At 36.5% G+C, this 26,939-nt stretch overlaps 1 protein-coding gene across 1 annotated transcript in view; it reads right to left on the bottom strand.

The window, feature by feature from the left end:
- Positions 1 to 22,886, bottom strand: part of vps53 (VPS53 GARP complex subunit) — a 42,834-nt gene extending 19,948 nt beyond the window's left edge. The window contains exons 1-11 of the mRNA XM_015386152.1: positions 22,747 to 22,886; positions 22,409 to 22,489; positions 20,878 to 20,927; positions 19,937 to 20,003; positions 10,370 to 10,456; positions 8,899 to 9,014; positions 7,288 to 7,407; positions 2,835 to 2,913; positions 2,600 to 2,743; positions 2,374 to 2,516; positions 993 to 1,134 (exon numbers count right to left, since the gene is read on the bottom strand). Coding sequence (XP_015241638.1) covers positions 993 to 1,134; positions 2,374 to 2,516; positions 2,600 to 2,743; positions 2,835 to 2,913; positions 7,288 to 7,407; positions 8,899 to 9,014; positions 10,370 to 10,456; positions 19,937 to 20,003; positions 20,878 to 20,927; positions 22,409 to 22,489; positions 22,747 to 22,833 — 1,116 coding nt within the window. The 5' untranslated portion in view covers positions 22,834 to 22,886. The remainder of the gene's footprint in view (positions 1 to 992; positions 1,135 to 2,373; positions 2,517 to 2,599; positions 2,744 to 2,834; positions 2,914 to 7,287; positions 7,408 to 8,898; positions 9,015 to 10,369; positions 10,457 to 19,936; positions 20,004 to 20,877; positions 20,928 to 22,408; positions 22,490 to 22,746) is intronic.
- Between the last annotated feature and the right edge of the window lie 4,053 nt (positions 22,887 to 26,939).

The following is a 26,939-nucleotide window of genomic DNA, read 5'->3' as shown; positions in this document are numbered from 1 at the left end:
GTAGCAGTCAAGATTCTAATGGTGACTTTGGAGGAGCTGCAAAGACCCTTTAGACAGACAGGCAAATCTGTAGACAGGGGAACTATTTCTCCTGTACTCCATATCTGACATAATGGTAAGGAGAAACAAACAGTAGTAAGACAAACCTAACTTTTAATAACTGAACATTATTGATCTCGCATTAGAGAGATTTATCTCTGCATTTAACCCATTCCCTTGGGGTGCAGTGGGCTGCAACTGTGCGGCGCCCTGGGAGAAATGTGGGTCTTGCTCAGGGACTCAGAGTGGAGACTGTGGGGATCGAACTGGGTAATTGAAACCTTCACAGAGCACAAATGCACTGCTCTAACCACTAGGCCAACACTCCCCTCTGGCCAGATTGCATTAAATATTATCCTATACCCTGACCAGACCATCCCTACTGTGTTTATATTGTGGTGGGAGCATAATGCATTCAGCCACCGGTCACGGTTAATGGCACAATGGATGCAACTAAATGCAGGGCAGTCGTGAAAAAAACAGATATGCAGTGGCTGGGTTAAGATTAAAGCATATCTATGTGTTAGAATACACTGGGTCTGTTATGCATACAAAGATACAGCATTTTATCTTTTAAATACTGTGTATCAATTTCCTTTAATTTACCAATTACTCACTTCTATATCTTTGTTTATTACCATAAATCTCAATAAAACAAATTTGGACACCTAAGGGGGTTTAGAGACAGTTTCGCTAGGGCCTGACAATTCCTACAATATTTTAAATAAACAAAAACATACCTAACTGCTAAAATATGGCCACAAATAAAATTTTTATTTTATAATTGTAAATGACTTTCTGATCTATGGGAATAGTGAGTGAAGGGTGCATTTAGATTGGAAATGTCTTGATTTAACATTCGATGTGCCCACCAATAGTTTGAAGGAGTATTTGAATTACACAGATCCATCATGCTTAAGGATTGTTGTTACATCTATGTACACATTTCTTACCCCAGGTATGTCAGTCAGGGTGCATCCTGTGAAGCGTTTAGCTAGTAAACCCTCAAAGTTTGTTGTCCTCTGGATAGCAAACAGGAGAAGTTTCACCTCAATTTCCTTTGCCCGTGTTCGCATCACCTTGGCCAGCTCCACCCTTTCAAACACACAAAACAAAACTTCATGGATGGCTGTAAAAAAAAAGTTTTTTTGCAACTTGCTCAAGAACATTTGTTGAAATAGTAAGTAAGTGAAATTTTCATAAAATAAATAAATTTTTTAATGAATTGAGTAGGTACTAAGACCATTAAAGAAAGAAAAAACAAATGCAGTCTCTTATTTCAAGTGCATAATATGTAATTATCTTATTTTAAGGGTGAAAATACTCATTCCATTGGCAGATCATCTTACTTACCTACTCAAATTAAGTATAAATACACTTATTTTAAGAAAGTTTTACTTACATTTAGATCGGCCTTGCAATGCATATTTGAGCAATAATATTTTAGAACTGGGTCAAAGCCAAATCTTGTGATTTAATCAGAAATGGTAATGAAAAAAGCAGATATTTCTGACCAACAGTGGTAAAAAGTTATTAAAAAAGTATATCTTACATAAAGTGGAGCTGATTTTTTATTTATTTATTTTTAGAAAAAACAAGTTTCCTTTTCATTTTTTCTTTCTTCTAACAAAGCCTTTGATTTTAACCCATCATTGATACCAGATTGTGCTAAATACAACGTTATTTTCCACCTATCCATGTTGTTGGCTACAGATTAAAAACAGGGACACCAAAGTGGAGAAAAACAGTCTTTCTTTAGGAAGTTGTTGCAGGAGGGAACAGAAAGGTCACTAAAGCTGTTGTGTTACAGCATCAGGCCTCGGGGTCCAAAGCACCAGCATGCTGTAAAAAAGTAAAAGATGGGCTTTCATCACAACAATTTCGTTTCACTTGGTGAGAGCCAGAAACGGCGGCATAATGACAGGTTCTTCTGAGTGTTTTTATGGTGAAACGAGTGAGTAAAGGGGGGCTTCGGTTACAGCCAGAAGCAACACACAGAGTCCAAAGCTTCTGCGTTCTTTCAAGCAGTTGAGGGAAAAGATGGAGAAGTATCAACACTGGGCCAGTGCTTATGTGGGCCACCTACTTCAACTGTGGAAAAGCTTGTGCCATTTCCAGGAGTAGCAATGCAAAAACAGTGGAGCTCAATTCATAATCCTGAGGTATGGAAATTACACATTTCTTCAGTATGTGTATGCATGATTTATCTTATTGTCTTCAGCCACTTTCTTCCCCATTTATCTGTATAAATGATCACCAGTTAGAGAAGTCACAGACTCTAATTTATAACTCCAGCTTCGTTTGATCACATTGATACATTTTGTGTGCTTTTACTTGGTGATGTGGCAGAACTCCACAGCGATTCGCTCCGTCATGCACCATTCTTCAGGAAACATGCGACCATATTTCTCCTCATAGTCTACCAGCTGTCGTTTGATCCAAGCATAGCGCCGATCAATCTTATCCAGCCAGGCAACCTGAAAAACAGAGTAGAATAAAAAAGCTTTTTTTAATGAGCTCATAATTGTGTGTAAAAGTGTGAGTAAAATTGTATTCTTACATCTTGATTTTCCTGGAAGAGAACCAGGTACTCTGAGAGGTGCTGCCTGATGAACTTTTTGATGATCTCCTGTTTGATGCGAGGGTCGAGGACGTTTGCCACCAGACAGGCATCTCTCAGCACATTACTAGGTCCACCTGTCCTCTGTGAGTGACATCAAGGTTAGTTTATGTTAGAAAAGAGGAAAAATAGGGGAAAATTAAAATTAAGATTTATTTTTATACATTATTTTTACCTTGGAGCCTTGTGAAGGAAATGCTTCTTCAAAATCCGCAAGAATCTGAGTCCCCAGCTCACTCTGTGCTGCCTTCACCCTTTCAGAAACAAAACAATGAGATTGAGCTGTTAATTGTTCTCCAAAGCAGTACAGCATTTTAGAAGAGTAATAGCATATTTCTACTCAGTGCGCTTGTCAATTATTTTCACTCCCTAATTGCTGTGGCAGAGACGTTTTATGGCCAACAACCAAATGAAAGATCCTTTGGTTTAATTAATGTGCAAACATTAAGTACAAGAAATGTAAAAGTAAAATAATACAACCCCCTGTCAAGTTAATTATGAATTCGCAGCAGCCTTTCAACCAAGCCCAATAAGGGAATTATTGAAGTCATTTTCATAACCTGGAAAGAGAGATCTAGACACCTAATGCACTACAAGTCAATTATGTGGTTGTCTACAGATGTACAAACAGACTTTTGATCAAAATGAATTACTGAATAAATCAATTAAGATGAAACAAGACAAAAAAACAAACCAGTAAAAAGTGCATGAGTCCTCTTACAAAATAATAACAAGATTAGTTTAATCGACATGGCAAACCAGGTTGATAATGTGTAGCACTCTCAGTTTAGACTTGGACTGTTTCCATTGAACCCATTTGGGAATGAAGCGACCTTCAGTGGAACTTACTAAGCATATTGGGCAAGGTGACACCTAGTGTTCGCCAAGGAAAGTCTGGATTCAGGCATTCATAAAAAGGCACAAACATTTTTGCCAATGTATCTCCCGGTTCCTTGTTCAAAAAGGACAAACCAGATGTGTTAACAGCAGTTATGCGAGCATCCTCCTGCGCCTCCATGTATTTTGGTTTTGTATTTATTTTGTGGGCTGGGTACCTTTCTTTACAGCTTTGACTCCTGCCTTTAACTACAATACTGCTATGTTATTGGTCAACCTTAACAAATCTGTCCATAGAGATTAATTTCAATAAGACAGCAATGGATGCTGCTCTACAATAAAGAAAAAAAAGAACCCTGGTTCAGGTCCAGTTTCACAGGAAAGTGTCATAGTAAAAAAAATATGTAGCACATCAAAAGGGCTTCCACTATAGGCCTTATGACCGCAAGCAGCAAAGGCAGCAGGAGCAGCTAGTTTACATGTAAAGTCAATGGTTGACGTGCATCAAAGTGCTGCAAAAGGTCCCGCAGCAGGAGCAGATCATCTGAGCAGCAACAGCAGTGCGTCATGAGCGTTTGAGCATCTGACGGGCACAACGCGCGACAGCAACTGCTGTAGTTGGAAAAATTTTACTTTTGCTGCTCGACGCGCCACATCAACCAATCAGCGAATCTGATCTGGGAGCTGGCAGGTAGACAGAAACATCGCTGCTGATGCAGAGCGCTATGATCACTCCTCTGAAACAGGCACCGATTAAGTTTTCAGGTGGACTTTCTCACTTAAAAACATATTTAAACTACTTTATACCCACATAGCATATATAGCTGCCATTGCTACAGGCAAAGAAAGGATAGGGTAGGTCCGCCCAACGCGCATCAGACCGACTTTTCTACCGCGCAGCTGAAGCAACTTTCCTGCTCCAGCTTCGTGTCAGAACTAAACTTATACAAGCATCAAAAATTAATCAGCATGACCGTTTTGGCTGCTTTTGCTGCTTTAGGTTTGAACGTAGCATTATCAAGGCAACTTCCCTCCAAAGACGCGTGGCCCAACACAGAAGAGCGTTCTCCTTGGGGCAAGACTCAGCAGTACACCTACACCTTATGGACAAAGGACACTCTTTAAAGGACCAGAATGTTCACATTTAGGACAAAGAAGATAGGAGGTTTGAGAGGGGCGTGAAGGAAGCCCTCTATGTTAAGAAAGAAAAAACCGCCTTAAACAGAGGAGGTGGACTCAGATTTCAGCTTTCAAAAACCTACAATGCAGAAATTGAGTTGATTCCTTCTCGCTATCATCGCAACCCCCATATCCATAGAGGGGACCGAAACACCTCACCAGGCCAACAATTCCCTCTAAAAACCCTCTTTCAGAGACATAGACAGGTATCAGGTATAACAGGCTAACAAAGAACTCAAACAACCCCCATTCCTAAGGTGCAGAACCGCTCGTCGTTCAATTTGCATGTTTTCTAAGACAAGACAAAGTGCTTTTGGTCCCCTCTGTAAAGCCTCAAACTCATCACTATTTCTGACACTTTGAATTGAAAAAGCTTCCTGGATGGGAAGCGAAACGTCTTCAAACTTGGAAACAAAGTCCAGTGTATTGTTTTTTTTAACTTTTTCTTTTGAATGTACTTCATGTAAAATCATTAAACCTAATGATAAATTCTACATAATAAGAAGGAAGCCAAAACTGAAAAAATTGCTAATGATTGTTAAACTTTAATGGTGACAATTCTGGATATGTTTTCTGATTATCTAATAGTGTTTTTAATTAAAATACATCTTATACTAGTAAATGCTTTATGAAGCTACAAATAATCATGGAAAAATGGTTACTGTGGGTGGGCTTTCTGCTCCATTGTAAGCTTAGAAGCATGAGCTTCAATTGGTTATTGTTCACCTCAGAGCCAATGGCTTAAACACTTCTTAAAAAACCAGCTCATGACATTAAACTTCTATTCACTGAGTCAACATTTCACGTTCATTTTAAAACTAAAACACTCTAAAGTCTGAAAAACTTTTTTTTTGCTTTGGAAGAACCCCATCAGTTTAAATTTTAATATATATTTTTCAGTGTAATTAGTCACTTAGGGAGTTCAAATCCTTTCAGATCAACCCATGTTTTAGGCGGCCATGCATTGATGTTTGTCACTTCCTTGTGTCTCCTTTCATCCTTCTCTACAGCAAAGCTGTAGCCATTATGAACACTATCTAACACACTTTAAAGCAGTACTAAAAATGTTCAGTTTTGGTCTATTTCTAGTCCCCTGTGTGGACAGAATCTGTATTGCTTTGCTTGAAAGAAGATCTTAGCGTTGTAAAATCCTGATCTTCCAGTCAGCTGCAGTTGGATTTAACAACATTTCTGCTTCCAATGGCTATGTGAAAGCTGAACAGTGATGATGTAATAAATCTAACTGTGTCATATGACGACATGGAAATAAGAAACGTTTAACTTTTGTTAGTTTTGCTGCCCTCCACCCCATTTGTCAGCACATCAGTCGCTGACAAATTCAGAGCCTTGAAACGGTTAAATACAATGTTATGTTTGATAATTTCACAGTAAACACACATAAAGATCCCAGGAAGAAGGTGCTGCATTGCCTGAAAATCAACCCTTCACAATTTGAACAAATATAAAGTCTGTCAGGGAAACTTATCGCATCAACTTCTGTCTTAATTACGGATTGGAGAAAGGGGGAAGTCACGCATGCCGTAAAGCGGTCTGCACATTTCTTGTTGTTTTGTGCTGCAGGGCTACTACCACCCTTATCAAAGTTGCTTAGTGTTGGTGAAAGCGATACAGACCCCCTCAGGCGATAATAGAGTTATCATTCAACTAGTTGTACGTCGATGTATCACAAAAGCTATGAAAACATTCTATAAGGGTTGAAAAGTTACTTAGTGTTGGTCCAATAAAATAAAGAAGAGCGTGTTAGTGACCGGGAGTTAGTAGAGGGGTGTGATGGACAATTGGTTGGGGCATAGAGCTTGGAATCCTGAGGTTCTGAGTTTCAGCCCCACCCACACATACTGCCACTCTGGCTCTCTGAGCAAGACCCTTAACTCCATACTGCTCCCCGGGCGCCTCAAGATGGCAGCTCATTGCTCCCAAAGGGGATGGGATAAATGAAGAGGTAAATTTCTCCAATGTGAGATCAATAAAGTTCAAGTATTATTGTACATTTATAATAATCCTTTAAACTTAACTATGAAACTTATCAATATTACTAAATAGATTCAACAAATACTATTGACACATCTCAAAATCATTGTATACTGGAACCAGACAGCCACATAATGTCATAAAAGATTTGAGAGTAAACATGCAACACCAATTTGGTAAAAAGCCTAAAGGAAAAGTAGCAGGCATGACATTTGATCTTAGGCACACAGTTTACAGTTGCATAAATAACCCTATTTTATTTAGAGATAGAAACACACCAAGGGAACGGGTGACCGTGCTAGCTTACAAAGAAAGAAACGCTGGAATAATGAGGACCCATTCAGGCGGTTTCCTTCCTGTGTTTTCCTTCATCTACAGCACAATGTTTCAATGTGCGCATATCAGCATAAACAGGATGTAATACACAGAGCCCCTCCCCAAACAAAGGAAACACTTTTCAACAGTTCAGAGAAGAGCTAAGGAACATTTCCAGTGGAGAGGGGAAGGGAGGACACCCTCTGGCTTCTGGAAATTAGCTCCAGAGTTATGCTGATCACCAAACATCTAAGCGTGCAATGTGGGTGTGGGTGTGTGCAGGGAGAAGGTTGCAACAGCGTTACCTCTCAGAAAGCTGTCTGATTTGGGGTATGCCCATGTATTTCTGGAAATGTTCAAGCACGTTGACGACTCCCTGCAGCAAGTTGGCCACGTCACTATACTGCCTCTTTCTGGTCATAGCTCTAAAACAAAACAAAAGTTAAAGAACAAGTTAGAACACATTTATTAACATGGTCCATGTGTATATTGATTATTATCAGTGTATCTCCAGTATTATGTGGAAATGTTTACTAAAGAGATGAACACACTCAAGGCACTTATAGGAGTCCTACTTAAGGTGTCGAACTACATTACCGGTACTTGAAACAAGATGAATCCCACAAGCATGTTTTTCTAGTTTTTACATAAAGTGGCATCATGTAGCATGTAATGGAATCTCCTTCCAGGAATTTGTCTCTATTGACAACAAAAACTCACCAATAACCATTAAGCTGAGAACATGCGGTATATTGATTAATGCAAGGCCAAACCAGAGAAGAAAATCATAGATCAAAGACAACCTAAGCCGTGTTAATGCTGGATGCGTTCTCAAGGTCCGTGTGGCCAACGCCTACATCTTTGGCACCGTGAACCTTTGAAAATTTGTCACTAATGGGACAGATCCATGTGAAAAACATGGTGGATGAGCGACAGTTCCTGCTTGACAAGGTTTGCAAATATATAAACCTCTAAAGACATTGTATGATTTGGTCCATAAATATTATGGCATATTTATTGTGCCACAGACCTGAGTGCTCACAACCGTCTGCCTCGTGCTAAACTCTGCTCCACCACCTGTGCTCTTGTTTCACTCCATTTGCTCATATACTCCACAAAGTTTCTGTGCAAGCTCAACCTTATCTCTGCGCACACTCTGCTTGGTCCTTGCTCACTGACCTGCACTCATCACTTGCTTAACTGTATGAAAATTGCACCAACCAGCCAATCAAAGACAGGCCTTTTTCATCCAATCAAGGTAATCCTTCCAAATATTTCCTGTAAATGCAAATACTGCCCCTAAAATGGCAGAGTTCACAAGGCTAAATGGTAGGATTTATGAAAAACACATCAGACTGTGTTAAAAGTGTAAAAAGTTCTATATTAACTTAAGGTTTAATACGCCATAAAACATCACTATGATCAACACATTGGGAACACTTGGAAAGAAATTACCAATCTTGAATGACACAGCTGTGTTTTCTTGTTCTACATGTTGTGTGGTGTTTTTAGCTGGTATGTCCTCTACATGCCCTACTAGATTCACCCAAAATATTAGGTACAAGTGGGAAAAGCTTAACCAAGTATAAAAGCTGCAAAGGGTGTGTTCCGCACAGAACATACTTGCATCAAGCATAACTAAGCCTTTAGGCCTTGTGTGCAAAACAATCAACCATAAACTATTTCCTTTTTCTGTTAACCGCCACATAAAATGGTTTAAATAGTGACCTCCATGCTCAACACTTCTGGAGAAATGATAATCACTGTGTCATTCCCCTCCAGGCCACCAGGAGCCAGTACTTACATTGACATGTGTATAAACATTCCCTGCTTACATTAAACAATAAATTTTTAATAAATAAAAAACTGCTGCTTTAGAGAACTTTGATTTACAAAACCATCACTCTTTCACTCACTCTAAAGAGTCAACACCCCCTGCTAGCATATGCAGGTGGTTGAGGGTGGTTATGGAGGTAGTTAGGTGGCGCTTGGCGTGATCCAGCTGCTTGATGTCCCTCGTAATCTCCTTGACCTGTGTAGTACAAGAAAAAGACTTGAAGTATATGGAGAATCAAATATTAAGTCCCTGCCATGCTCACTGTGAGTCACTGACTCCCTTTAGATGTTGGTACATTCATCAAATGTGGGGTTTTACTGAGCAAACTTCTTTTTGGCCAAAGAAAAGTAGTTGATTCTGCTCGTACATATTCGCAAGCTGCTATTAAGCTCTGCTATTCAATTTCTACATGCTCCTTCCAACTCAGATCCTAATAAACAACAGAAGCTGCCAAACTATGCAGACGACACACAGATGTACATCACGTTGTCACCAGGTGACCATGAACCCATCTTGTAAGTGCGTTAAAGACACAGAAGTGCCAACATTTTCTTCAGATGATAAAAGTCTATCGACAACAAAGAGCATTCAAAAGTAAGCACGAAAACAGTTAAAACCACCAATCAGGCTTAAAGGAAAACGCCGTTGTTTTTACATTGGGCCCTTGATTTTACGTTATTACATGATGTTCTACTCACCCATATGAGTTTTGTGTCTTTTGGAGCCGTTCTAAAGATATTCCATTAGGTTATATCCAGGTAACGTCTTCCTATGGGCAATAACTTGAAGGCACAAACTAAACTGTTCATAATTTATCATTTATGGTTCATAACTTGTAGGCGAATCACTGTCCGCAAAATGTCCGTGGTTATATTTTTTATATTTATATTTTTAAAAAACAAAGTGGCGCGTGTATGACGTCATACACACGTCGCTTTGTTTTTAAAAGATATAAATATAAATAATATAACTGCGGATGTCTGGGGGACAGTGATTCGCTTTACATGTTATGAATGCTGGCGTACCATAAAGAATAAATGATGAACAGTTTAGTTTGTGCCTTCAAGTTGTTTGCCCATAGGAAGAGGTTACTTGGATATAACCTTACGGAATATCTTCAGAACGGCTCCAAATGACACAAAACTCATATGGGTGAGTAGAACATGATGTAATAACGTCAAATCAAGGGCAAAATGTGAAAAAAGAACAAAAAACAGCGTTTTCCTTTAAAATCTGGGTCCAGGACTGAACTTTCAAAGTCACAAAAAGACAGTAAAGCCCTTTGCCAACTGAAATTAACAGGTCAAACTGGGTTTTTCAAACACAGGGGTTTGTGCGCCCATTGCACCAACAGCTTCTCCAATGCCCATGGATTCAATACCATGGCTATAGTTAATAGTGACAGTTAATAGTGATAATATAACTGCATAAGTTATACATAACTTGATAACAAAATGATTTCCTTCTTTAAATAAAAGCTGCATCTCCAAAAAAACAAAAACAAAGCCCTTTTATGTTTTTTGTTTGTGTGTACGTTTTGCTGTGTGTACCATTTGTTCCGACTTCTCAGCTTTGTCCTTAATGTCTTTGATTTTGCCAAATAGCTGCTGGATGGCTATCTGGGCTTCCTCCAAAGCCTGCAGAAAATAAACAGAGCAAAGCTAAACAAGCACACTCAGAGAAACAATTTTTGATTACTGAACAAGACACATTAGAGGCACTTAATGTTACAAAGTGCTGGAAAATAGATATTATACCACAACATAATAGAGAGTTTTCCCTCTGAAGGCACATAAAACAGTACAGCATACAACAATAAAGGACTTAAAAAGCTTTGAGGTCTATTGCTTATGACCACTTTAAAAGATTACAGGGGAGTCCAACTCCTTTGAAGAAAAATGTTCTTTGCCCTGTACTTTACCTAAACTGAGTTTATAAACTTTGCAGCAGAAATGACAAAAAAAAAAACAGTTGGCAAAGTGAGAACTTGCGCACATAAGGCTTTTGTGCTACCTCCCACCGGTTTATCAAATGTATGCAGTATTTATGAGGAGAAGCAAAAGATGGCGCAGATTTTTGGTCAGATTAAATATCATAGCACGCTTTTTTAACCATTATAACTTGTCTGCTCTGCTTTGATTTTAAGTATTTTCAGTCACCAAAGTTCTGTTATTAAAAAATGTCCATAAATACTAATGTGTTAAAGATGCAAAGCTTAAAACAGTACGAATAAAACAATTGAATTGACACTATGATATAGTTTTTATTCATAATAATGTGCTGTCACGCTGTTCCTTCCTACTTCCATTTAGGCTAAATGGTCCAAGAAAAGATCAAATCTTACATGTAAATTAAATAAAAGGTATACATTTATTTGTGGAAACTTTGTAATCTACTCCATTTCTACCTCTTTGACTTTTAAGCATTAAATATCATCCCAGAGCACTAAGATTATATTACATTTTATTGTCAGTAGTCTAGATATAAAAAAATAAAAATAAACTGATAAGAATTTTAATAGCGGTTCACAAATATTGGGTGTTGATCTCGATTTTCAGAACCACTTTCAGACAGGAAAAATTGGACTTTTACACATGGAAATAAAATAATTCTAAATACAAAACCATTGATGTTTAAATCAAGTAAAACATACCTAACACTTTAAAATATGAGGAAAATTTTTATCATGGATGTCTGAGTAACATAACCCGAGAAAATTTGGTTCCCCTTTTAAAACTGGCCACAGTAAAGCATTGTGCCACTAATGTCAACCCCAACACCAGGGCACCATTCACAGTACAATTTGCACACATAATTAACAAACTGGCACAATATCAAAACATTAACAGGGCTTAAGATGACAAAAAGGGCAAAGGTTAAGTTGAGTATAAAGGCTCCTACTTTTAAGGCTAAAGAGATCATCAGCTGTTTTTTCAGACTATATACCATTAGCCAGCTACAGCTGTAAGGTTTTCTCAAGTTTTCCCCATTATCTGATAAAAGCAGCTGCTCTTTGATGGTCCTGAAACTGAGGTAATTAGCCTAATTTGGTCCCGTTGGTGTGGTGGCACAGCAGAGACAACTCAGTCTCTCTAGATTCTCTCCACACACATGTACAGGAGGAATGGAAACAGCCGACACCAGCTGTCTGAGGAATTTACCGCTTTCACAGCACCTCTGACAAACAAATGGACAGCAAGCAGGCTCACGCCGAAGTAAATACCTTGTGTGTTGACAAGAACTGATTAATTATCCCTTCTCTGAGTGTTTATGTAAAAAAACATCTGAATTGTTTTGCTCGTAAATCATTCAAAGCGTGGCTTTTTCAGACTAAGCTTAGACTCTATATTTCTAGAGATACCATATTTTTTTTCCCTCTCAGGGCAGCACAGCAAGTCTGGTTCTAATTAAGCAAAGAGAATCGAAATGTAGCTCTGCTTTATACATCTTACTTTCCTTTTACCCACACATTTTAGCTAATTAAGGAATTAATTGTAGGAAATTAAATAAGAGGTGAAGCTTGTTTGATCTGAGCCCCGTGAGGGTGTAAGTGCCACTGAATCTTTTAAGAGGTTTGCTGGAGTGGCTCTTAAATAAACAAATGCAAGAACTTCCAATGGTGCAACTGTTGCACATGCAGTCTCAGCTGGGTGAATCAGGCACACTTCCTAGTGCCTTTTTCCTGTATTTAGCCTGGAAGAAAGCTCAAAGGATATATGTCTAGCAGTCGCCTCCACGCTAGAGATGATATCGGCGTTCCCACAAACCAGTGCATCGCTGACATGCAACAAGCTGCACATGTTCCGATGCTCACAAAGGCAGCAATGTAAAGTTTAGATAAGACGCAGTGGAGCCTCTTTTTAAAAACATTTGCACATGCTAAAGATAAACCCTACTCGTCTTGCAGGCAGACCTCAGTGGAGTGGTTCGAGAAGGAGGGCACATTAAAAGGTACTTCTGAATTTAAAGCTAAACACTGCAGTAAATCAGATCAGCTAAACAGAGCTATTTTAGCAGCTGGGACTTTGTCTGAACAACACCCTCCACCCTACATGTGTAAACAATGTAACTGACAAGAGAATACCTCTTTGAGTTAAAATTCTGTATGCAAGCCAAGAATAAATAATAACTTTTTTTTCTCTCTACTTTCCTTCCCCTTGGACCTTTGTTTTTTTTTTTTCCTGACAGACTGAATTGTTAAAAAAAAAAAGGAAATTTGTTTTTCTCTTGTTTTGCGATGTCATATCTAGACAAGGTCATACTGGTAGAAACAAAGCTCTGCACAACATTTACATAACAGTTACAAAATCTCACACTTGGATTTTAGTTTCTCAACATAAATAAGGGGCTGTGTGATTAAAAACAAAACAAAACAGAAAGTGACTAAATAAAGATAGCGTTTGTGAATGGGTGAATGACTGAATGTAATGTAAAGCACTTTGGTCAAGTCTCCTGACATGTGAAAGCGCTATATAAATACAGACCATTCAAAGTAGACATATTTGTGCAAAATCCACTTTTTCAACTTATAACATTTTTATTTGTCTGTGCTTGATGGTTCTAAATGAGTTTAATTCATTCTCCAGGTCATGTTTTGGTATTTTTAGATGTGCTCTATGTGGCATTTTTTTAGTCTTCTTTTTAGTTTCTATTGTGTCTTGTTCTCTATTACGTCACAGTGTTTGCAGTGGAACCGCTCAACAATATCATGGACATCTGGTTGTCAATCCATTGAGTTGCAAGCTGAAAGATACCGAAGCCCCAAAAGATGCATTTAAATGTTTGCTTGCTGGGTAAATTAACCCACGTGAGTCCTTACACTTTCCCCAGGATCAAAATTCCTTCTAAGTTGCCTGTTAAAACTATTTCTTCAATGTACATCGATCTGCAGGGAAATTGATTTAAGCAAAGCATTTCAAGGAACCTTGATTCTGTTTGATTTGTTTAGCAATCTGTCTGGTTGCAGTTTTTTCTTTGTGAAAACATGATCTGGAAACAAGTGATTTTTCTGACGTTAATGTTAGTTGTTAGCCAAGGTTAAAACATTAAGAGACCTAACTATGTTGAGGTCTTTTCTAAAAGACATGTTTAAGAATCAAAACTCTTTATTTTTACTTTTGACCTATAATAAAAAGTTGTATGCAGGCACTGCTCAGAATGCACATATATAAAACAGACTAAATAAAACCTTAACAGAGGAATGTCACTGGAGCTAATTACTATTGTGATTTGCTCAAGCTTTCCAAGCTATTTTTTAAGAATTTAAATTTTTCATGTAGCCTATAATGATGGGCACATAAGTCATATAGGAATATAGGTTTTTTTGGAGTCTACTCCCGTATGGACCCTCGCAACTGTAGGTAGGGCTGAATAGAAAATTCTTCAATTGTTGGCATCTTTCAATAGATATTCTGGGGAAAAATGTTCTTACATCATTAGATGATCGGATATCTGCTATTAAACATGGCAGAACGGAGTTGAGTGTTATATGGGCCAAAACTAAATGTTTTAAATTGGAAAAGTAAGAAATTAAAAGAATGACATGTGTCCTTTAAAATCTAATAAGCAGGGCAAAGTTTGTCTGTTTAGGGTTCAGTTAAAACTTGCTAGAAATTCCGGAATTTGAGAGGAATTGGGGTTTTTGGTGTGGACTTGTTCCACAAAGAAGGATTTTGGTCCTCCTTGTGTACTAACATCACTCCTGAAAAGGCTGCTAGCATCAGCACACCTTGCCATCGCCACTCTCTTCTCTCATTCCTGCGAAATGGGACTCATCAGCAGGCAGTCGGTAATTGTTGATACCTGTATAACTTCTTACTCACTGTGCAGGCGACTTGGAAACTGCAAAACTCTGGATCTCTGAGCAAAACCCTTAACCCCACACTGCTCTCTTAGCAGCCCATGAGATCAAAAAAGTTCAATTATTAGTATTGTTATGTTATCAGGTTTCTCAGCTCCAGAGGTGGGTAGTAACTAATTACTAGGGCTGGTTAAAAAAAATCGATTTAATCGATTTTAAATCGATTCTTTTACATTTTTGCAAAATCGATGTCTAGGGAATGAGATTGATTAGTTTTATAGTGACGTGCGTATATAGCCAATAGGTTGACTGAAGACATTAACAAATGGGGGCTGACCAGCAAACACCCTGTAATTGTTACAGACAACGCTGCAAATATGGTTTGTGCAGTGAAGATAATGCAGCTCATGCATGTCTGCTGTGTCCCCGCTGTGTCAGATCTGCTTGCTCGAGTGAGGTTTTCACTTTTTCACTTTTCACAAACAAGTTTGCACTTTTGTTCATATCTCAAGTTTAAACTGTCTGATTTACAAGTTTGCATTCTGTGTTTAATGTGACAGGAAAAAATATAATTCACGAGTATTTTGAAACACAGTTGAACCACTTTCATTATTGTAAAAACAGATTGAATCGAAATTAATCGATTTAGAACAGTATGAATCAAAATCAAATCGATTCAGGACTTTGGCGAAAATACCCAGCCCTACTAAATACATTTACTCATTTACATTTACTTGAGTAATTTTTTTAGGGTAAGAAACATTCTAGGAGCAGTTTTACAGTATTGGACTTTTTACTTTTACTTGAGTTAAATTTCTGGCTACACCATCCATTGTGAGTAACCTTACTTAATGAAATCTAGCTTATTTAAAACAATTATTCACTGTATTAACCAGCAGCTGGTAAAGATTATGAAACCCATGCAGCGTGATGAGAACACTGTGTATTGGCACTGTAAAGAAATAAAACTATAATAATCATAGAATAATCATAGCTGATGCCATTAAGACATTTAGCACTACATTTATAATGTCCTAAGGATGTGAAGCCCTAATGGGCAGCCATTTAACTTGTCATTGATTTCCACCAGAAATAATTGATTTTAGTCCTCTTGGAAAAAAAAAGAACCATAGGTGCTTTATTAAAAATCCAATCGATGCTTTTTACCCAGAAAAAAAATAAAGCTTTCAAAATAAACTGGCAATTTTATGAAGAATCCTTAATGTCACTATGCAGCAACAAACTAGCATATATCAAGGTGCTGTTGTATTTATGTCTATATACTGTATGTGTGCATGTGTATTTTAAATGTGTATGGGAGAAGGGTATATATATAATTTATTAAGTAAAAATGTGTTTTTGGACTATGAGAAGCCTGTGTTTTTCCCGTTGAAAAATTAAATTTACCCATTTTTTTTGTTTCGACTTCCAAAAGGAAGTCCCTCTTAAATGTCAGCAGACTCCTCCTACTTTGAGCTTTTTCCATGTTTGTTTTTAACTTGCAAAATAACTGTCAGTTCTGCCACAATGACAACACTTCATAAATTATGTAAAATCCCAACAAAGTCAAGGGAGAGGTTTATTTGGAGCGCATTAAAAAGGATTTCTCCTAAACATACGTCCTGTTTTTACCATTCAGAGATTTTAATATTTAAAACCTCTGTGACGAAGTATTAAACACACTTGCAGACAATAACAGCACAGCTCCATCTGATAAAAATATAACAGGGACCCAAAGGGGCTGCAGTTGTTTTATTTGTGCCTGACAGCAAAAATGGCAAAAAGGCCAAAATGATTACTTTGCCTGGAAAATCTACTCCCTCTAATTCTACAAATGTATATAAGTAGACATTCAAGAATTAAGGTCTATTACAGATAATAATCAAACTTAAAATATGTAAAATGTAATGGACATGACTGAGTAGTTTAAAAATATCTTAAACTAGCTTGGAGAGCTGAACACTCTTAATGTGAAAAAAATCCACCCTGCTAGATAAGAAATTAGAATCAGAACCCGAGCCTTTTTCTTAAATTAATATGCATCACCAAAAAAATCTGAATTTTCACCCCATTGTTTTCATTGCTATATGTGCAATTTTGACTAAGCAAATGTCTCAGTTGCTGGCCCGTGAGACTTAGCAAGAAAACTTATTATTAGTACCTCAATATGAATGTTTTGTTTTTCTCTCTGTAATTACTCTTATTACAATTAAACCAGAGGGGGGATCACTATGCCATCATAATGAGCCTAAATATTTGCACTATAATTAACAGAATAAAATGTAAACACAGCTATTAAATAGCAGGAATACTAGCAATGCAAACTTTAATGGCAAGTGAAGTCTGATCGCTGTGACATTTCCTCACTCTCTCTGTCAGTGAGCTTATTACTGTCTGCCTCCCTGAAGAAAAAAAAAAAGACCTAAAGGGAAAACACTTTCCAGATTTCCTCCACTTTCTCTCTCCACCCTACTTGCTTCTTCCTTTCTTCTTAATAAATGCTACCATCTTGGGTTTCACCCTTAATATTTTTGCCGGTAAAGTAATGGAGTTCAGTCAACAGCAGAAATGACTAAAATTGCTGATGCTGTTGCTTTTATGCTACTGCTCTCTCCCTTCATAAAATGAGCCTGTTTCCATCTGCTGAAAGTTTTTTTTTTTTCTTCCTGGAAATGTTAAAATTGCTCAGTGGGGTTGGAAAAGCAAACTAAAATTATTGTGTGTGACTGGTTAATGTTATTGGTCTGGATGGAGATTTAGAGCCTTTCTGCTGCAAAACGGTAGCTGACTGGGTAAGACAGGCCACTGTGCTGGGCTCCCTAAAGACACCTATTAACATTCACAGGTCACAATGTTCATAAAGCTGGTGTTAAGTTAGCCTTTTTTTAAGCTTTGACTACATCAGCTTGATCTGCTTTTCAACGCCGTGCCCCAATAGTCAGAGATAAACACAAACACGTGAAGAATGAGAATGTATTTCCCAGACATGTTTTCCATAAAGAGGCTGACTGAGCTTCGGGAAATATGGATCTGAGTCATGTTGTCCTTTTCCATGGAAGCAATAAGCAGAGAAGAAAGTCACACAGGAGCACAAGTTTTTTGTATCGGTTACATCACAAGGAACCCTTCTAACTATAAGAGAACAATACTAGTTCTAACACTACATATAACACTTAGATTTGCTGTATATTTATTAGATTAATCTTCAGTGTTTAGCAAAAATAAAAAAGCAAAGTCAACACTAAATATTTGTTGATGCAGTTCTCAAAACAAAAACCTGTTTTATAAAGATACATTCCTGACGAATGTTTTTCCAAATGACCCTGATCAAAAGTTTACATACCCAGATGATGATGGCTTGGTAATAAGCACACAAGTTCACATAAATGGGTCTAAAGGATAACAAAAGGTAACCATCCTTTAGATCTGCTATTCAGAATCTGTGATCTCTTATGTTGTAATCACAGTGGGTACATAAAAGGTCAGGGAGTTTCAAGGCTCCTGACAGACCCCTGCATCTTTCAACCAGTGCTTCCCTGAAGTTTCTGAGTCATGGGGAAAACAAATTAACTGTCATGGGATCAGCAGGAAGGTAGGTAAGCACACTGCATAAAACAGGAAATGGATATAAAAAGTTACCAAGAAACTCATAATGCCGATCAGCAGTGCTGAAACGAGTTATTAAGTGGAAAATTAGGGATTCTGTTGAAAACAAACCACAGCCAGGAAGAACAACAAAAGTTTCAGCAACAACTGCCAGGAAAATTGTTTCAGGTTGCAAAGATTCGACTTTGCACGCACTATTTTTTCGACTATGAAAAATAGTGGTCTGTCTGTTACGATATGCAAAATATTGGGCCTTTAAGACAGGTTTTAAGGCGTGCCCCGCTGCGCTTCAAAAAACTTTTTTTTCCCAGCTCTTTCGCCGTAAAAGGGCACTATGGTGCTGTGTCAAGCAAAGCACAAGCTCAGGTCAGCTAGCTCAACTTGACTGAGGGCGAAATGGAGGAGAAGGCAGCACTGCGTGTCTGATTCGTATTGATCCTTGAGATTATTGTTCCGACTTTCCACAGCATACTCCTGAATTGCTCCAAACTGAGCCAAAAATAGACCTGGAAATAGTCACTGTGGAAAATGTGCTTTTCACAAGCCAGAACTCCCCAGACTGCTCCTTGGACGTGAGCGTTTGGTGCACCAACAGCCTCCCCACTTGCTGAACTTCTAGTAGGGATAATGCCAGCATTTGCTTCTCAGCAAGTGACAGATGCATATTTACAGCTGACAACGACAAAGGAAATCGCCAAACCAGACTGTACAGCCAGTCCAAGCACCGGCATTAGATGCAGCGCAAAACACTTCCCATCTTACAGGCCATTAGGGAGGCACTTGCAGAAAAATGTTCTGCACAGTCCAGTAGCAGGAAGAGAGCCACAATGTGTGGCCTACAATGTGTCAAACAGCATAGAGACTAGTCTCATTAATTGAGAAACACATTTATTTAGAGTGATGCGACCAAAATTTAAGTTTTTAGTCACAAATATAAATGTTTGGAGACAACAATGCCTAAAAATGGTAAACTATTATAATTGTGAAACACAGAGGTGGATTGCTGATGTTTTAGACACATCTGAGCAACAAAGGCCCAGGAAACTTGGTCAAAATCAACGGTAGAATGAACGTAGTATGTTTTCAGAAAATACTCATCAGCCTGGATGCTACACATGGGACATAAGTGGATATTCCAACATGACAATAATTCAAAACACAAGGTCAAGTCAGCCTATCATTGGGTACGGCAAAACAAAGTAAAGGTTACCTCAGTCTGCTGACCTAAAGATCACTGAGCAGCTCCATAGACAGTCGAACATACAGTTCATGCAAGACAGACCATGGATTTACAAGAACTGAAGGCTTTTTGCAAAAGATAATAGGCAGCTTTACTATCAAAGAAAATAAAGTGTCATCCACAATGAAAGAATAAATACAGTTGTTAGATAAAAACTGACTCTACACTTCAAGAACTATGGGTGAAAAAAAAGATTTTGTTATCACTCACACCTTCTGAAAAATGGCCCAAAAAACATGTTCCACCAAGGTATGTAAACTTATGTACACAACTATAAGGTGGAGTAGAGTGCTTCACCAGCAAAATAAAGTTATTTAGACCAATATAAAAAAGAGGATTTAAATTTTCTTTCTGAAAATGCTGAGCGATGTGATTAAATCATTTGAACTGGATCTAAAAGTAGACAAAAATCAGAGATCAACATCCAAATCTGATTTTTAAATGATAATCAGGACCTTTAGTTCAACTTACCTGTCTACCATCCTGCCCCACATTGGTCTGGCCTCTCACTACTGTTCTGATATCGTCATCAAGACGCCTGTCAAACGCAAAGCAAAAAAAAAAAAACAAGTTTTACTGACACTCAGAAATCAATCATGCAGCACTAACAAGAGATGCTCAAACAGATTCACCAGTGACCTAAAGAAGATTTTACACTTAACTGACCACCACAACAGCAGAAGTATAAATCTGTCAGTCATGAAACCTAATGGAATATAAATTGTTGGCAGCTGTTGGAAATCTCACAGTTAGGAAAACAGCCTGACAACACTAAATGAAACAGACACACCTGCTGCTGCAAGTAATGATATCTGTTCTATTTTGAGGATGCTAAAGGAAGAGAAAGACTTCTTCTCAGTAATGATTGTGTCCTTGCTTTGATTGAACAGTGGAATCTGGTTTAATTGCTGAGCTGTGAAGCAACGACTTTTCTTTTTCTCCTGCAAACACACAGTGAGACATCACCTTGTGTTCTAATATGAATTATTAATTTGCAGTTGCAGTCATGCTTTCCCAGGCTCCTGTATAGTTATCATGCAAAAAATGACAACATAACCATTAAAGGGAAGAGCAGATTTCTCCTCTATAATATCAGAGTGAAATCAACCTTTAGTTATTTTAAATTACCTTGTAGAAAAAATGTAATATTTTAAGATATTACACAAGGAAAAGAAAAAGATAAACAAAGTGCATAGTGAAAACTGTACCTTTGGGCTGTTTTTGGGAAAATAGCATAAAAGTATAATTTGACTTTCTAATCTTTAATTCACTGCTTTTTATGGTTGTTAAAGAGAATAAAAGTTTGTCTGAAAACAAAGCCAAAGTGTTATTTTAAGTTTGTGACTTAAAAGGACCCGTCAAATCTCTTATGAGTGCAAAACTGGTAAAAACACATTAAACACAAAACTCACCGGATCTTTAGTCTGATTTTATTTACAACATCATCGATACTCGCCAGAGACTGGAGACAAAAAGAAAAGACAGAATATTAGAAAAATATAAAATAATCATAACAATCATTCACTGCAACATAATCAGATTTATATGTTCTTTATTTCCATAAATCATCAATTATGCTTGAGTTAGAAATAACTTAATCTTGAACAAGATTAAATTACTTTGACATGCAAAAAGGGTTGGTATAAAAACAAGTGTGTGCTACAGGTATAGTATATCGACATAAGGATTGCAGTGACCCCTGATGGACATGGAATACATGTACGCAATAATTGCATCACAATAAAGTCACATTAGAATTCTTTAAAACTGTGAAAACAGAGCCATTTTATTTCATCAAACCGAACCGACCTAATTACGGGAAAAATCTCAAAGTTAAACCAAAAAAAGTTACTGATGTTCGTACAAAAAAAAAAAAAAAAAAGAATAAATAAATAAATCCATGAATCCTTATTGTTATTAATTGTTAGTACTTTTTTTGTCCCCAAGACAGATTTAACCATACATGGCATGGCTAATTTGTCCTTTACTAATCACATAGAGGAAATATATCCAGAATGGTTTTACACCATATAATGTTTTCTTCTTGTTTATCTATTTTTAAAATTCGGTTGCTAATAACTTTTACAGATGACTGCAAAAGAAAAAGAGTGATTAACACGTCTTTGAAAGTTGCTGCATATTTATTAAAGTCTGCTCTAAAGTTGTAACAGATTATTTTCCAAATATTGTTTGTTGAATTCTTACATATAATCCTAGATAGTAATAAAAACAAAATAATTAGTCTAATTTGAAACAAAGTAACAAAACCTTTAGATGTATTACATAAAAATTTCCTTTTAATACACAGCAAAATGTTAAGATATTATAGACAATGCACTTAATACAGCTAAAGGTTTTCAACTGATTGCAAATGTTGGAGCAACATTTTAAAAGAGTTTATATTTATATAATATACTATTATTTTATGTTTTGTTTCGTTTTCTCTCTCTTCCTGTTAATTACATGACAGAATTTACAATTCCCCTTCTCACATATGAAGCATTTAAATTTCAAGCTCTATGATACATCAGAAATCTTTTTTTTTTTTTTATATGTGCATTGCTGCTTCTATTAATGATAGGTCCTAAATTTCCAAAACTAGAAATGAGACAGATCGGTGAATTCTCACTCTTCTCTTCTCTTCTCTTCTCTTCGATGGATGGAACTAACTAACTAACTAACTAACTAACTAACTAACTAACTAACTAACTAACTNCAAATGTATTTACATTTTTTTTTTTTTTTTTTTTTTTTTTTTTGCCAACCCTTAGTTTATTAATTAGTAAGCCTGCTAACAGAGAGGAATGTTTTCATCATAACTTCTGTGTCATTCACGATGAATTACAGATTAATGGATCAAGTTCTGGTATATTTAAAAAAAAAAACTGAAACGAACCAATTAAACTCTTAAAGAGCTTAGTCCTTAGAACAAAGGTACTATACCTGCTCGGTGGGGAAGAGTGTGTTGATATACTCCACAGCATTAAAGTCTGCCCTGTCAAGAGGGTCCTGGCTGGGGAAAACCTTGTATAAAAAAAAACAATAAGCTTTAGGTTAAAACCACAACGAAATGTCAACCCTGAATTTAAACTGCATTTACTTTCAGAAGGCATTTCTAACAAGGGAAATTTCGTTATTGTTGTACAATCAATGGTTTAGCCAGCAACGTCCTGTCAGGTAATTTCGCAGGATACGTTAGCCAGCTAACAGTTGCACCTTCTTTTTGTAAAAAAACGAGAATAATGAGTTTTTGTATTAAGCCGACTGGGCTAACTACCTACCTGTTCAATAGCTAGCTGCACCTCTGGAGTTAGATGCAAAATTGCCTCTAAATCCTCAGCTAGTTCTAATTCTTCTTCCTCCATCATTGTCAAAACAAAATTAAGCTATGCGGTTGAGCATTTCCGGGGTTGCGTGATGACGAAGCTTCTTGCTGTGATGACGTTTCAGGAGTGGGACATTTTTGGACTGTCGGAAAAACAAGAACGCTCAGGAACACATTCGGTTGGCGAGGTCCTGCAGACTGCAGCGCCACAGTTAAACTATAAATAATCTGCACTCTATATTAACAGAATTCTGCAAGAACATATTCCTTAATTTGCTGGTTGATTTGAAAATTGGCAAAGACGAGGCAATTGTCAGTAAAGTAGAATCTTGTCTGAAAACATAAAAAAATAATTTAGTCAGGAGTAGTAACATTGATTTATCAGTTAAACTTTAAAGTATCGTTAGAAAAAAGAAGATTAGTATGAAGTGTCTTAGAATGATCTGGAGTTGTCTGAAACCTGAACCTGCTCAAGTCTTTTTCAATACAATAATCTTGTCACATCTGTCTTACTCCACAACTGTCTGGACTCAAACAGTCAATCTACATAAGGCTACATATTAAAGATTTTAGACAGACATCATCCAGTCAATCATTGTTACATAAAATATATATATATTTTTAACTTTTTAAGCTTTCAATTTCAGTTGCATAAATTTATTTTTTAATGATGTTATTGTATTATTAACAGACTGGATACCTCCAGATCAACAAGAGCTGCTACCCTTGGAGACTATACATTTTATTAAATGTCCTTTGCTAAAAATGTTTTTTATGTGAAAGTAGACATCCCGTGGAACAGTCTTCCCACAAAATGTTAGGACCTTTACCAGATTTCCCACTTTAAAAAACAAAAACAAAATCCCAGCTCATACAGCTGCAGTTATGCAGCCATGTCACAGGAAATGCATTTGTATATCTAATACATACACTTATTTGATCCTTGATTCATGTTTTTATTTTTATTATAGTAATTTTATTAATAGTATCTGTTTTGTTTTTTTTGTGGAAATTTCCAAATGTATTTACATTTTTTTTTTTTTTTTTTTCTAATTTATTTTAAATGCTAAAAGCTCTTCAGGGGATGAGTGTTGTGATTTGGTTATGGTATAAGGACTATGATACAGGCATAATATACATTTTTATTTAATGGTCCATGTTAATTGTACCTGCCCTACCAAATACCAAGGGTCCATTCATAACTTTTTAAGTTTTAACCAGTGTACAAAATATACTCTCTTTGAACGCCCCCCAAAAGTGTAAAAACGTTGCTTTTCACCAATATGAACCTGTTAACGTATGTGGCTATCCATAAAAAATATCAATTTCCAAACATCTTCAAAATAAGTAGACTATCATATAAAACAACAGTTTGAACATGCGTTTCAATGCACAAGACTAATAAAATAATTATATGAGTCAAACGATCATCATTTAAAGAGCAAATATCAACTTAAACCCCACCACCAACCCTCAAGGACAGGATTTCTAAACCTTTTTTTCTTTTATTATTATTATTATAAACTGAACATTACGGTAAACAAAAAAAGTAGCAACGTGAAACAGTTGGATAGAGGAGGAAATAGAAATGAATATACATAAACACAAACATACCTAACCTATAAGTTTTGGATGGCATAGATTACTCATAATCTGATCATTGTGAAAATAATTACCGGTAACGAATTAGCAAAGATCAACAGAAAGAAAGAAACTGAGTCTGAAAGGGGAGTGGAAAGTAATATCAGTTTGAGTATTGACAAATTTGTAGAAATACTTCTAAATTTGTGACAAATTCTAAGTTGTAGAAACAATGTTAATAATAAGAACATCCTGATTGTAGTTATAGTGAAAATATTTGTAAGAATCATAATAATAAACTGATGTGTTAAAAATAAAGTAATAATGACAATGGTGATTATTATGATGATATTAAGAGTTTATGTTTGCTAAAATTATATAAATAATTACAATAATAATGCTAATAATAATAATTAAAAGTAGTAATGATATTGATAATAAATTTGATCTTAACTCCTTTAGACCTTTAGAAAAACTTTAAATGGCAGCTCTAATGCTCCAGGCAGGCCATGCCTAACCTATGTTTGATATACTTCTTCCCTAAGATAGTGTGATGCAGTCAGAAGTGGGCCCAGTGTGTAGCTTTTTTTCCCGAACAGGGTTTGTATCCGAGCAGGGAAAGTGCCACAGAGGGTGACCCAGCCAGAGGACACCCAGCATACCAGACCCTCCCTAGTCTGTATTGTGTTTATATTTTGTTGGTTTACTTTGTTCTGTTCTTTCTTTTTTTCTTCTCTCCCAGCCTTGGGGATGATGTGTGCATACTAATGTAATGCATTTAAATAGGAGAGGCACTGTGTCACAGCCACATGTCCTATATGCAGGTTACCATGATGAGCACAGAGTGATGAGACCACCAACGGTCAGCAACTTCACCCTTCTCTCAGGTCATGTCAAGCCAAGGTTTAGCTATCTATACTAATGATAATGATTGTTTCAATAAAAATAAATAGATAATAATAACTACCATGTTTATCATCCTTTATTTATAAAGAAAAAAAACATTCACCATCAGCACCATTGTCACAAATGGAGACGATTGGGTAAATAGGTAAATAGACATATGTATTTATATAAAATCTGAACATCAGGATAAACACCTTACAATATTAGCAAGAGAACAAGGAAAATTATATATTTACACAATATTACTGTTTACTGTAATCAATAACAAACTCTTTGTTTTTGTTATTAGACAGTGGATGTTTAACAAGTATCACATTTATTCAGAGACATGTGCATATGGTTTTGATTTTAATTTAAAACTAGATTTTTTTTTCTGAGGGCTTGGCACTAAATAATATAATGGAAGAAAAATTATGCTGATGAAAATTTATCTACTATATCAAATATTCGAAAAAGACCAGTAAAGATACATGTTTGCCTTCATTTGCTATTAGCTTCGAAAAATTCAGATTTTTAATGTTAATTTATTCCTAAAAATGTTTAAGCTTTTATTAACAGGTTCTAATTCTTGAGCAGTGTGTGGCTGATTCCTTTCTGAATCAAGGAACTCCTCAGAGACAAAAGCTCACTCAACCAAAGAAGCAATTTCATGCATTGGATTAACGGTGGTTGCTTTTTATACATGTCCTTCAGCCTCAAAAAGCCCATTTTGACTTCCAGTTAAGTTATTATTCCTGTTTAGTGTCAGTTACCACTATTGGAACAGCGTTTTCACACAGAATTATTGAGGAAAATTCAAAACCTCAAACAGACACTATCATTTTCAACAGAAGGGGATTAAAATAATAATAATAATAAAAAAAAAAAAATCAAAGAAAATGTGTCACCCAAAGGGATATATGACAATGCATGTTAATCTGTTAGTGGCATACACTGAGCATTTAATGAGAATTTCCGGTGTCATTACAACAGGTCTCAAATCACTTTATGGGTAACTTGATGGGTAATTAAGTTATAGCTTTGCATATGCTGGTGCAGCTGGAAATTAAAAATGGCTGATGGTGCTGATATAGCTCTTATAATTTTCATAAAAGTGAAAATGCTTGAAGAACCCTTTGTTCTGCCTAATGCTAAAAATATTCATACCAGTGGTTTTCATGGAAACCTCAAGCCTAAAACCCATGGATGGAAGTGAAGTTGTCTTTTTGTCTTTTATGCTGTGATGTAACAGAGCAACAACTGGGTGCTCTGGGCTATTAAATATGCTGTTAAACAGCTGAAATGGTGTGTTACTTGATAAGGGTTTTTTTTTCTGGATGTTGTCACTTCTTTTAAAAGGTGGCCTGATATTCTCAGAGGATTTTTAAAAAAGACAAAACTTTAGCATGTATCCACCTGAGACAAACACGACCATCTGTTTAGGTTGATGATTATGATTAAATTATATGATAATAAAATCAATATAAATAGCTGTTTAACACAGAATTGTATGCTATACTCTTTTTCTGGCCCACATAATCCTGAAGAAGACTATATTTATTACCACCTTGCCTAAGAACATGACTCCTCTCAGAGTGTATCCAAACAGAATGAAATATTAACATTGTTCTTGAAAAGTAAAAAGAGATTTCCCTAAAATGAAATCGAATGCAGATCTATGTA

Source organism: Cyprinodon variegatus, unplaced genomic scaffold, assembly GCF_000732505.1.
Source record: "Cyprinodon variegatus isolate N-32 unplaced genomic scaffold, C_variegatus-1.0 Scaffold357, whole genome shotgun sequence".
Lineage (NCBI taxonomy): Eukaryota > Metazoa > Chordata > Actinopteri > Cyprinodontiformes > Cyprinodontidae > Cyprinodon > Cyprinodon variegatus.
This window is presented reverse-complemented; position numbering and strand designations above follow the sequence as displayed.